Genomic DNA, 13,970 nt, shown 5'->3' with positions numbered 1-13,970 from the left:
ACAGTGTTGTTCTTCCATTTAGCCATGTTAACTCCTACATAAACCTATTTGAGTGCAAAATGTTGGGGAAATGATATTTCACCCCTTTATTTGGTCCGTCCACCCCCTTATTTGTCCTTTTTGCATGTCGCCAATTTTGGCACATGGTAATGGTTTGCATGGCGCCGATTTTGGCATATGGTAATGGTTTACTTTAGAAAAGGAAAGAATATCTCTCTCTCTCTCTCTGGCTGCTGGTTGGACCAAATCTGGATCCACAACGATAGGTCGTCCAACTAAAATAGCATTGGAGCTTTCTTTCAAACAATCTTTGGAAGAGGATGCTTACGCTGTTGAATCCCTCAAGCCAAGTGTCTTAGACAAGGGGCTGGAGAAACTAAAAGCCCCTCAAAGACACCCTAAGGAAACCAAACTCATATTGATTTTAGTTTTCACAACAGATGTATGAACTCTCAAACCATGTTGTGGTTATTTGCCTTGACAAATTTAGGCCGCCTTTAATACTCCTGGTTCTGTGCAAGCCTTGTATGACCATATTGTTGTTGATTTTTCTGTTGACACCGATGACTATATTTATGAGAGGATAGACCTGCGTAGAATGTTTAGTATCTTAGCTATCCATCCCACATGCTATGATATACTACTAGAGTCTTATCCTTAATGCAGTTTCGGTTGTCATTTTTCTGTTGCAACCCCAATATATCCCATTACCTTTTCTGACTCTTGAATTTATTATTTTTTTACTCTTTCACTTTGGTTTTCTGTCCAATTACATATATTATTGTCATCTATGAAGGAAACACCCAAGAAGACCCTTATAATGCGGGAGGTACCAGAAGATGGCGTTAAGGATCTGCTTTCTAATAAAGAGTCATTGGCAACTTGTGACATAGCAGTATTTGTGTACGATAGGTATTGCTCGGACAGCTCATTTGTGGTTAGCTTCTCTGTTTGTTCAGTTCCGAATTAATATTTATATCTATTAGTGTTATGTTATAGATTCCTACGACAGCAATCCTTTTGTTTTTAAAATCTAAACTGGTATTCTGTTTTTTTTTTTGAATGGCAAACTAGTTTTCTCTGCCTAATATGAATTTTTTTTCATTCTATATGTTCTCCATTCTCTTAGCATTAGGCATCGGCTGGTCATCTTAAATAGCATCCTTGGCTGGTTCTTGGAAGCCATCATCTATTCTCTGATGGGCTTAAATTTGAATTCATTTTGTTTTGTTTCTTTGTTTTCTTTCCTTTTTAAGCAATGAGTGAGATCATCATATATCTATGGACTTGGAATGCGTTCCATGGATATGATGTTGATAGTTTTACTTAATATTTCACTTAATTTCTATTATACAGTTACATTGATTCTTGGCCAACTAAGTTGGAACCCAGCGATAACTCAAACAGCACGGAAACAGCCTCTCTGCAAAGCAGGGGTAAGGCTGCGTACATCTAGCCCCCCCCCCCCCCCCCCCCCCCCCCCCCCCCCCCGCAATGACGGGAGCCCTGTGCACTAGGCCGCCCTTTTAGCCGACCCCAACTAGTTTGGGACAAAGGCTTAGTCGAGTTGAGTTGAGTTTGGAGAATGTCTCAAATATGCTGCTCATAATCCCAGTTTCAGTTACCCTTCCTTTGGAACCAATGTAATCAATGCTTCTAGCCTTCAAGGATTGGCAATATGCATATTCATGGTTTAAAAACTCGTACAGAACAGTATGTTTTGGCTGAAAGAATGTATTTCGGCCTAGGCCCAGTGGAAATCTGTATGTGAAACAATTCATATTGTTGTTTCACATTTTTTTTTTTTTGGAAAGGTTTTCATCGAAACATTAGTTTATTTCCTTCAAGAAGGGCTTTGATTTCAAAGAAAGAAAACTATACTCCTGAGCATTCCTCTTCGTTTATTCTCTATCTCTACCACATGGTCAAAATCAAAAGGAAAACATATTTTCCTTGGATTAAAAACAAAAAGTTGAGATTGCAGTGTAGATTAATGAATTGAATTATTCCGTTTTGAACTATGGTTTTTGAGTTAAATAGCCTCGCATTGGTGTTGTCCTGCCTGTGTCTGTCATTGGTCTTGTTGCCACTGCCACGCCGGAGTTCATGGTTGTTGCGGTCACCACAACGAATTCCATTGAAGAAATTGAAGAACGTCTCCTATATGCCTAATAGAGTATGTACTTGAAGTTGAACATTATTATTTACTTGTATGTACTTTGAACAACATTTCCTAAGAAGATACTTCACTGGATTTTGTGTATTAAGTATTAGAAATAATCGCATAAATTTCCAACATTGAAACAATGCTGGTTCTTGTTCCGAGCAATAAGATGTAGGGGATTATAAATTTATGGAGCATTAATTATAAGAGCCTCAAATGTATTTGCATTCCATTTGTGTTTTGTATTTTCCGATTTCCTACTATCCACTGTTTTGGGATTAGATCCATGCATTTACGTTGCAATTGTACTTAATGGTTGACATTTTAGATTTACATTGACATTTTAATTAACAGAATTTGGTTGCAGCCTATAAATAACTAAAATTACACAACTTTATCCAAATAGTTACTAGAGGACCCGCAAAACATTTGGAAGAGATATTGTTTATTACCTTTATCCACATGTTCTACTTTTTCTACTTATTCCTTGTTTTTAGTGTTTTGAGATTTTTCAACATATTTATGTGGCTGTCCTTTTTCTACTTATTTCTTGTTTTTTAGTGATTTTTTTACTTATTCATTGTTATTAATGATTTTTAGATTTTTCTTCTTGGAGAATGTTTCATGTGTGGGTCACTCTATTGCTGTCATTATGAATGGAAAGTCGGATACTGTAGTTTTGATGCCAGCAGCCATTCTTTCCTGCTATGTGGTATTCATATGGTTGTGTTATGAACATTGGATCAATTAGTGAGTCACCCTTCATTGCTTCTGTTATGAATGGAAAGTTGTATCCTATACACGACTTTTGCGCTACATCCAATTCTTTCCTGTCATGGTATACTTGTTGTGGACGAACATTTTCATAAATGTGTATCATTAAAAAATGAAGATAAACTTTGGTTAGTTCATCATTTGGTCAGTTCATCATGTGGCATTGATATTTCTTTTGCTTTGCTCTGACATGGATTATAGTGAGCTATACTTTACAAGAGTGTTAATTTTCATCCATTTGATCTTCATATGGGATATCGATGTTACAAATTTCTTTGCAACAGTTAATTTTTATTCTTTTGATCTTTGTATTGGAATTATGTTACGGAATTGGTTCTCTTCGCTTTTGCAAATCACGTCTGCTGCTTCCATCCATTTTTCAGTTCCGTTTTCCTAGTTTTTTCTGCCCTGATTACCGTAAAAAATTCTTAGAACATGAGTCATCCATCACTTTAGCAAGGATTGAGACGTCAGTTTCATTCTGGACGTCAATCCCCATGGAAGTTTAAGTACTTTGTAGAGGTACATGGAAGTCCATAGAAATCTTGTAAAAATCATAGAAATTTATGGTGGTATATATATATATATATATATATATATATATATATATATATATATGCAAACAATGAAAATTTAGGATGAAACTTCAGGAAATACTAAAGTAAGGCCAATTACACCCTTAGAAATCATCAAATAAGGAAGACACCCGTCCATAATGGTTTAAGAAGATCAAACACCTTGTGACATGCTATGTCATGCATGTTTGGAATAGTACATACATTTTAAATATAATTGGAATAGTAAATACATTTTAAACATATATATTTTACATGTTTTAAAAGATCATGATCATGCAATTTCTTTTACTTTTCAACTTACTCATCTTCTTAATAGAATGAACCATTAATATATTAGGGATGTCTGGGTTTTTTGGATTATGTTGGGTGCATGCAAGGAATCAAACTTTGGACTTCGGTCCGAAATTACTCCGGACTTCATTCCCCACGGAAGTTGACACATGTCGACCGAAATTGACACGTGCCTATGGAAGTTTAAAACCATGCTCTTTCGAAACCTTGTATTGTTACTAGGTTTACCAACAATTGAAGGTAATTGTAAATGATGACTTGCTTTTATGTTGTTCTTTATTCTACTATTTTATATTCTTATTTAGGAACCGAACTTTGTTAATTTCAGTTCCATTTTCACCATCTTTTATATTGCTGATTTCCTTTGGGCACGATCTAATGGTATTAACTTTTGTGCATTTGCAGTTCTGATGAAAATTCGTGGCGTAAAACAAAGGATTTACTTATGGATGTTGCTACTCATGGAGAAAACACCGGATTTGAGGTGCCTTGCCTCATTGTTCCTACTAAGGATGATTTAGATCCGTCTCCAATGGCCTTACAAGATTCAACAAGGGTATATATACTTTATGCTTTATGGTTTCTCGTCTCTTTCCTTACATCTATAGTTTTGTACTTCCTCTTCCTCTTAGTGCTACTCCTTTTTTGTCTTGATAGCGTGGATTTAAATTTCGGTTTCGGTTTCGGCTGAAATCCCTAAATTTCGGCAGAAATCAGGTAAAAAAGGGTATTATTTTATTATTTCCTGTGGAATAATACTATATTTAAAAAAAAAAGAGAAAACGGTTTCTACACACAAGTGGAGATAAGTTATCTACACACTAGCTTAAAATACAGTGCGGGCCCACATTGTTTGGGTGATCCAAACCATTCATTTGATTGGCCCTCACAAAGATAGGGTGTCCCCAAAAAATCAGCTCCATAGGATCATCCTAACCCTTCGAACCGTGGAGGCAAAAAATGGACAGATTTGTGAAGGTTTATACACGTCCATTTTACCTCCACAAATCGTAGGGTTGGGATGATCCTATGGAGCTGATTTTTTGTGGACACCCTATCTATGTGAGGGCCAATCAAATGAATGGTTTGGATCACCCAAACAATATGCCCTCCATTGTATTTTAAGCTACTGTGTAAATAACTTATCTACACTTGTGTGTAGAAACCGCTTTCTCTTAAAGAAACCAATTTCTCGAAATTTCTACCGAATTTGGAAATTTTGGCTGAAATTGGGGAATTCTGAAATTTCGGATTTTGAGAAATTTCGGTTTTGGTCTCAACTGAAATCCGAAATATAAAACCATGCTTGACCGTTCCTTAGTACAAATGAAATCTTAATTATCCTTTTTATGAAATGACAATATATAGGAATTAAGAACCATTCTTGATTGACATATCAATGGGCCTGATTATGATTCGGGATGTACTACCATGTCCCCAATATTGCACTTTCAACAACAGAAAATACTTATTGTTATATTACACACACACACAGATATATATATATATATATATATATATATATATATATATATATATATATATATATATATATATATATATATATATAGCAGAAGAGAAAAGGAGAGAATTATTTGAATTTCTCCCAAAATTCTATGAGAATTACACAACTTTTTTTGACTTTTTTTAACAAAGGCACCCATTCAACCCACATAATTTCAATCCTACCCCCCCTCCTTTATGCTTTTTTAATTATGGAAACCTCTATAGATTGGAGGGCTAGAATCAGCCTATGGAAATTATTTTACGGGCACAACCTATTGATGTTGTGTTCCATCACATGGGTGGTTTGGATCAACATATGATGTGGTCCGTACAATTCTTTGTCGGCCCCGTGCATCGCACGGGGTTTTTTACTAGTATATATATATATAAGGAAACTGTTGGTGAGCTAGCTTGCCCAATCACATGGGTCCCACATTTTGGGGAGTGATCCAAACCATTCATTTGCAAGGCCTTATCATAGATAGGGGGTGGAGGACAAAAATGGGGCAGAGTTGTGTCTGTCCATTTTTGTCCTCCACAAATGGAGGGGTTAGGATGATCCTATGGAGCTGATTTTTGGTACACCCCCCATCTATGTAAGGGACTTTCAAATGAATGGTTTGGATCATCCTAACAAAGTGGGCCCCCATGTGATTGGGCAAGCTAGCTCACCAACAGTTTCCTCTCTCTCTCTCTCTCTCTCTATATATATATATATATATATATATATATATATATATATATATATATATATATAGCAGAAGAGAAAAGTGAATAGTTTTTTGATTTATTTCAAAATTCTGTCAATTTAACACATCAACATGGTGGTTTTTTACTGCTTAATGCCCTTGCCATATGTATGTACAAACTAACTATGTGAGGGTAAACAAGTCATTTTATTGTTTTCCCCCTACTTTTTAAATATGAATGTGTCACGAAAGTCAACATTGGCAGCCTTTCTATATGCAAAATTACGGAAAGTTTGTAGTAATTACATGATATTACGAATTCCGGACACCTTTAAAAATATTGACGAATTCCGGGCACCTTAAGAGAAACAACAATAATGGTAAACTCTATAGATTGGAGGGCTAGGATCAGCCTGTGGAAATGATTTTACGGGCACAACCTATTTACTTTGTGTTCCATCACATGGATGGTTTGGATCAACCTATGATGTGGTCCGTACAGTTCTTTGTCTGCCCGTGCATCGCAGGGGTTTTTTACAATATATATATTATGAATGATGGGGTGTTTTAAGTTTTCAATTGAGGTATTCGTTACCCAAAGGCATTTCATTTTTTTCTTAAACTTCATTGTTGTTAATTGTGGCGATATGTTTGGAATATGCATTGCGCCCACTATTCATTTATGTTTTTTCATGCTCTTGTAGGTCAGCCAGGATATGGGAATAGAAGCACCTATAACGGTCAGTATGAAATTAGGAGATTTTAATAATGTGTTCCATCGGATTATCAAAGCAGCACAGCACCCCCATTTGAGTATTCCTGAGACTGAAGCCGGGAGAAACCGCAAGCAGTACCGTCGGCTTGTCAACCAATCTCTCATGTTTGTTTCTGGTATGCCTTCTAATTTTCACCATCAAGCTATACATACATTATTTTCCTCCGATGTTAGAATGATAGATCCCATTTAAGAATAATAGATCCTTTGGTTTACTTCATCTGAAAAAAATCTGCAAGGAAGCCACTTGATTTTCTTTTGTTTTCCATGTTGGATTCTTTTGGCTTCACACAATTAAGAAGAAACATAAATTTATCACTTTTTATTAAGTGAACAAGGGGCATAATTTTAGGTAAATGATATATTCACGACTAAGTTTTAATAATAGGCACGAACTCTCCTTGTTGTAATAGCTGTCAAAGACTGCGGACAGTATTTTGGGAATTGTAACAGCTGGTTAAGCATGTAGGACAAGATGAGTTCACACCTATTATCAAAACATGGTTTTGCTGACATCATTTCTCTAATTTTATTGGTTGAAAAAATGAAAAACGCTCCTACAAATACTCCCTGAACATATGCACCATATTTTGCTAATATAACCTGGAGAATTTGGGTTCTTGAGGGATGTCAGAATCCTCATGCTTCTGAATTTTGATATCATGACAAATTTGGTCTCAAATAGATGAGGCACTTTTGGAAATATTTTTTTTGGGTTTCTTAAATCAACCCAAACCTTGTTTGAGTTACGTGGGAGGTCAGTTCGAACCATAGTTAATAGAAACTTCCTACTTGGACTCGCTTTCCTCGAAAGCTCGCTTCTAAAGCTGAGTTCTTCTAGCTATCCAAATCTAGGGGTGGCATGCTTCCCAAGTGTTTCCTCTTTTAAGAGTATTGAGATGATTATTTCTTCTTAAAATAATATTCTCTCATTTTCATAATGCGGAATGAGCATTGTGTGGAAGCATGTTTATGCATGTCTGTTTGCAGTATTTTTTGTCACTGATATTTTCTATGCCCATTTACTTTGGAGTTTGAACTCTGCCTTGTATTTTGCTTGAACAATGCCCAGTTGGGGCTGCAGTTGCGATCGTCGGCCTTGCAGCTTACAAAGTATATGCGACAAGGAAAAGTGCATCCAATTAGGTTTCTTCAGCAAGTACTTGGTATGGTTTGAATCGGGTGTCTCTTTCTCCAGTTTTGGATGCCTATCCTTTATCTTTTTTTCGGACTTTTAATTATTCTGTACAGAGCAGTTGCAATTTTCTAGGGGCCGGAAAAGGAGATTTCTGGCTCTGGGGTGTCTAATTTTTCTTCTATGCTATTTGACATATTTTCTTCATATATTGTGTAATAGCTCTTGAGAAGTCTGGCTCAGATGCGCCTTTTAGAAGTAGAGGTGGGCCCAACATTTGAATTTAGTTTGAGTTGAGCTTTCTGTTGGTTGTTGCAGACTTTATTCACTCTTCAATTCTGAAATGGACCGACTTCCTAAAATAATCAGATCATACTATTAAAACATCGATCCAAGAACATGAAACACATTTAGATTGCTCTATATTCGTTTGTGGTTTCAGTGGGATGTCAATGGAGATTCTAGCAAAAGTATGATCTCCTCCAAAGTGCACAAAAACCCTTGTAGAGGCTGTAAAAGAACCGCATTTGGGTGCATGAAACCTGTTCAGTTTTGAAAATCAATATGTGGTGACCGCAATGAAGAGCTCCCATTAAAGTTTTGGGGCTTAGAAGCATATGAATCTTTTAGGAGTCATTTGGATACATGGATTTTATAATCCAATATTGTAAAATCCAGGATTTTGAATGCGTAAATAAGGAGTCTTACCACTAGTTTCCTGATTTTTAGCCAAACAAGGTGTTGCTTATCGGAGGGCTTCATCTCTCTCATACAGTTATGTGCTTAATAGTTGATGTGAGTTTGATGACAGCCATTTCAAAAAAAAAAAAAAAAAAGAAAGTTTGATGACAATTATATCTTAAAAAAAGGAAGTTTTGATGGCATTATAGAAGGGCTTGGATGTTCTGCTGTCTCTCGGCTGAGACTGACCATGGTTTTGAATTTAGGTTTCGGTATGTGTTTCGGCCCTTACCGAAACCTAAAATTTGAAATTTTGGTACACCATTAAAAAATAATGTAACATTTAATACCAAATGTCAGCTGAAATTTCTGTAATTTCCGTCGAAATTTCAGGAAAATGCTATATAAATAATAAATTTGAGATTTTTGGGTTGAAATTCTCGAAATTTTTAAAAACTGAAATTTTGGCCGAAATCCAGTACCGTTATGGGTTTTTGCCAATATCGGTGTTGATGTGATGCTGACCGAAATTTCGGATTTCGGTCAAAATCTAAGACCATGCTTGAGACAAGATTAGTGTATTTTAAACGGGCTTTTGCAACAGAGGTCTCCCACTTTTCCTTATTTATACAAAATCAATATTCTTGTTTGTCAATCAACAGAAAGAGACCAACGTAGAGTGATTTTTAGCAAATCCTGTCGTGCCATATATTTGTGACCAATCCAACAAAAAATATATATACATCTGTGGCCATTTAACTCATGAAATGACCAAAGTCTATCTATCCATGGCACGACTGGATTTTAAATGTCAGCCACTATCAAAACCGAAATATTTTGGTTTCGGTAGAGATTTCTGTCGAAATCATGTAAAGATTTTGGATTTCTTTTTTAAATTTCCGCCGAAATGTGTAAAAATTTGGGTGGAAATCTTAAACATTTTAGTGGAAATTTTTGTAAAGAAGGATGAAAAATGAAATTTCGGATTTAGGCAAAATTTCGGGGAAATCATGTGAAAATCCGATTCAATATAATTTCGGTTTCGGTCCAAACTGAAACTGAAATATTTTGGGAGAAATTTCGGATTTCGACCGAAATTAAAAACTATGTCTATAATACGGGATTCGCTAGGCAATTTCGAGGGAAGGCATTTCGAGTTGAATGTTGCATGAAAGAACAACGGCCTCATATGAATTAAATGCCAGTCCCCTAAACGCCCTTGTAGTATAGTACGTGATATGGGAAGGGAGACAGACATGGTTCTATCAATTGTCATTCATTTTTTTTTCCAAGAATTTTTTTTATTGGAAAACCCTTTCCATGGGAATTTTTCTACCACCTTATAGCATATACACATGCCCCTAAACCAAATCATAGCAATAATGCCGTACAACCACCCCCCCCCCAGGCTGCCGCCAGCTCTGATCCACCACCGGTATCCCATAAAAGGGCACTTTTCAGCCACAATTTATGGGAAATCAATACCGTATGGAGCCATCGTCACAGTTATATAGCATGCCAATCAATTTCTTGACTTTGCCTTGCCCCTTGTAGGGCATTGTATCCCTGGCAGAGAGAAGAGGCTAGTGTTGTACCCTCTGGCGTACCTCTAGTTTCCGCCATTCCTACGGAGTTGGAGATACGATCACTGCATTTGTGTGTGCCACTAATTCCAATTAAGAGGTGTTTCCTTCCCGCGATTACCCGCCGTTCGACAATAGAACTAGGCTCTATAGGAGAGAGGTGTTTGGCCATGCCCAGTCCCTACAATAATATCTTTTTACAGGAGAGGAAAGCCGTATTTTCAGACTTAACCCCATGAGCTTCCGTTCTAGGGTTGCATGACTTCCACTCCCAAGTGGAAATGATATGTAAGGAGTGTTTTGCACCGATTAATCAGTTAGCTGACACGTTCAGTGATTAGCTACGCAATATCAGAATCAGTGAAGCGAGGTACCTCTGGAGAGAGGGACCGAATTGAACAACTAAACCGATAGGGGTGTAGTCTGGAGGACCAGAGCTGAGTAGGAAACAATTCCCTAAGCCCGAGCAAGTGCACTGAGTGCCCACGGATAGAACGAAATGATTAAACCGCTGCTAAGGGGGCACGCCTCGCTCAGGAAAATCTCTCCCTTTCTGCGCTTGTGTGCCAGCGTGCTAAAGTGCGTGAGTCGTGAAAGGGAGGCTTAGCCGATCGCTTTTAGAGAACAAATGTAACCAAAACCTCCTAAAGGAGCCTTACCTCCCGATGTGAGGCTTCACCGATTGAGAACACAGGTGGGTAAATTTGAGGTGACATTATAGTGTAGCCAGATGACTACAAGTGATAGGTGTAGGGGAGAAACTTGAGTCGGGCTCAACCCGATTTTGACTCGGGTTGGCTGGCATTTCCTCTAGTTGGGTTGGGAAAAGCCAACCCGATTTTAATCTGGGGTTGGGGTTAGGGTTGAGGCCTTTGGCAACTCGACCCGACCCCAAGCCGAACTCCGTGCTCTAATTTTTATTGTGGTTTCTCAGTTTTCTTTTTCTGTTTGGCCCTAGGTTAACCTCAACCCGACCCGACTCAACCTGGCCCGAATTCTTTGAGGTGGTACCTTACATGCAGGTTCCTCCATTTGTTCATTGACGTGTGCCCCCCACTTTCAGTCGTTTATACCCATCCCTTAAACATTCCGCCAAATGACCTTTTTTTAAAATTTCAAACGGACGTCATGATACTGTTCATCCATGATCATCTGTTGATCGACGGCTACCCCTTTACTCTCTCTTGCCCTTTCATTATACCGATCATTTTACTTTGATTCATTCTGATGGTTCAATTGTGTACCCATTTCATCCAACGGCGAATCTTTCTTCTGTAATTTTTCCGGCCCTATTTCCGGTAATCGAGAGTCCTGGATGTTGTTTTCCGATGTCTTCACATCAACTGTGCGCCTTCTACCAACCCAAATGGATAATGGTCATGGTTTTTGCTTACCGGTATGGCACCCTATTTGAAGTCCTCCACATATTCACCCACCAAACTAATTGAGAACCATTGTTTCTCCACTCGTTTGACATGCCGGATTCCAGGGACAAGAGAAAACAGTTTCCAAATGCTTGAGCACCCTTATTGAAAACAGCTACAGCCTGAGATTCATATTCAAAACAAAAAAAATATTTCTTTCATGTTAAGGGAGAATGGTTTCGGTAGTAGAGGGAGATCTCGAAACCACTTAGCCCATTCCCATACGTCTTCTAATGACCATTTTTCCAGCTTGATTCTCCCAGTGAGACATGTTTTGAGAAGCTCTTATCTATCTCCAATCTCCTTACTAGTTATCACCTCCTTCCCCTCGTCCCATACTTCAATATTCCCAACTTCCAGCCAGATCTGCTTAGTTGATTTTATAGTCCTTTCTGTTTCCCTCTCTCCTGGATGGCTTTGTTTTCTGATTCCATCGCATTTTCAGCATTTACTTCTTCGATTAAAGTTATGGTACCCACAGCCTTTGCAAAACCAGTCTCCCGGAAGAATTTTGATAGGGTTTCGAGGGTAAATATTCTTTTGTCGCAGTGTTTCTTCCACTCGCCTCGTATAGTTACTCCTTTAGTAAATCTTTGGTTCGTCATCGCCATTAAATCTTACTTGGTTTGTCATTGCCCAACTTCACTATAAATTCAAATTCTAGATGACAGTCAGTACCACGTTATTGAGTAGGGGTGGACATGGTTCCGGTTCGAACCGAGGAACCGAACCGAACCGGCACATATGGTTCGGTTCGGTTCCATTTCTATATGGTTCGGTTCCGGTTCCGAAATCCGGGAACCGGTGCAAATTCAGTTCGGTTCTGGGTTTGGGATTCCGGAACCGAAAACCGAACCGAGAACCGACCCTCACCTTAAGTCCTTAAGTTCCGTACCTCCTCATTTGATAAAATCACCCCACGCCCATTTTAATTCACCCCCTTATAAGTTTTAATTCATGCAGGGGATGGAAATATCATTTCCACGAGATTTTATAGGGTGTGGGGTGTGGCCCTAAAATCTAGTATTTTCAAAAAAGTAATGTACGGCCCACTTCATAGGAATATCCAAACCGTTCATTTGTTGGGACACAACATAAATTGGTTGTGCCCCGGAAATCATCTTCAAGTGATATTCCATTGATTGACAGTTAGGATCTTCCAATTACCAAGTGTAATTGGAACCGAACCGAGTGTAATTCATGTTGAACAGAATAACCAAGTGTAATTCATTAGTCATATATAAACACTAAATAAGGGTTACAAGGCCATTGGTGAAGGTTGGGTAAACCCAGAAATGAACCGAACCGAACCGATTATATATGGTTCTGGTTCGGTTCCATACATATATGGTTCGGTTTTGGTTCCAATTTCAGGGAACCGATTATATATGGTTCGGTTCTGGGTTTAGCCCAAAACCGAACCGAACCGAACCATGTCCACCCTTATTATTGAGAGGAAATATTGGTGTTAGCTGTGACTAATCTTGTGATAATTGATGAGTACGGGGCAAGATCCCAATCAAGTGACAAAGAGGCAGGCAAGAATGACAAAGAGACCTTGCCAAAGCTAATGCATACTTAACATGCAGCACAGCCAGAAGAAGCATTTAAAATGCACTCTGATCAATCCGAAACCCGGATTGTCCAACAATCCATATGAATCTAGCGAGCTGTGAGTGGAATCATCGCAAGGATCAAATGGTTGTTCCTGCAGGGCCCTCCATGGCCCCACTGTGATCTCACGCAATGTAGTTCAACTATGATCCCATTAGGCTAGTGGACCCCACTAGGACACTACCCTGAAGAACACCATTAGATCAAATACCTGAAGCACAACCAATGTGCATGTCCTTCATTCGATCCTGCATTTACCGCGTTGGGTCCTGCATGGGGTGGACATGAATTACCTCCAAAAGACCCACTCAATGGTATACCTTTCGATCTATTAAACATGGGCCCGTAAATACATTTGCAAATTCCTTCTGAAGCAATCAATGTTTTTGAAAACCTTTGTTAAACAATTTATCAAATCGTCCGGCCAATCATTATTTAAAGGTCCTAGTTGAGATCGAAACTGTAAATCAATTTTTTCTACAAGGGAGGTGGAGGATGCCTCGTTAGGCATCACTATTGATCCCATGGGTTCACTGATAATCCTATTTCAACTACGGCTAGATAGACCACAGCCATAAGGCACGGCCAAAGGCCAAAACATCAGGTCTAAGGACATGTGCAATGGTCCAGTTTGATAGAATAACCATATCCAAATCCTTGTCCACATGCTAATATGTAATGTGATCCGTCCGGTGCGTGATCCAATCATCGCACTCATTCCACTTGCTTAGGGTCAACTACCTTAGTAACCGAGAT

At 38.3% G+C, this 13,970-nt stretch overlaps 1 protein-coding gene across 1 annotated transcript in view; it reads left to right on the top strand.

Moving 5' to 3' along the window:
- LOC143882142 (mitochondrial Rho GTPase 1-like) overlaps positions 1-8,234 on the top strand; it is a 46,062-nt gene extending 37,828 nt beyond the window's left edge. Inside the window, exons 11-14 of the mRNA XM_077385583.1 lie at positions 797-912; positions 4,213-4,363; positions 6,707-6,893; positions 7,850-8,234. Of these exons, the coding sequence (XP_077241698.1) occupies positions 797-912; positions 4,213-4,363; positions 6,707-6,893; positions 7,850-7,923 (528 nt within the window). The 3' untranslated portion in view covers positions 7,924-8,234. The remainder of the gene's footprint in view (positions 1-796; positions 913-4,212; positions 4,364-6,706; positions 6,894-7,849) is intronic.
- Positions 8,235-13,970: the final 5,736 nt, after the last annotated feature.

The sequence above is a fragment of the Tasmannia lanceolata genome, unplaced genomic scaffold (assembly GCF_043159265.1).
Source record: "Tasmannia lanceolata isolate RefF3 unplaced genomic scaffold, GAP_Taslan_0.1 ptg000007l, whole genome shotgun sequence".
Lineage (NCBI taxonomy): Eukaryota > Viridiplantae > Streptophyta > Magnoliopsida > Canellales > Winteraceae > Tasmannia > Tasmannia lanceolata.
Note: the sequence above shows the minus strand (reverse complement) of the source record. Positions and strands in the feature narration are given on the sequence as shown.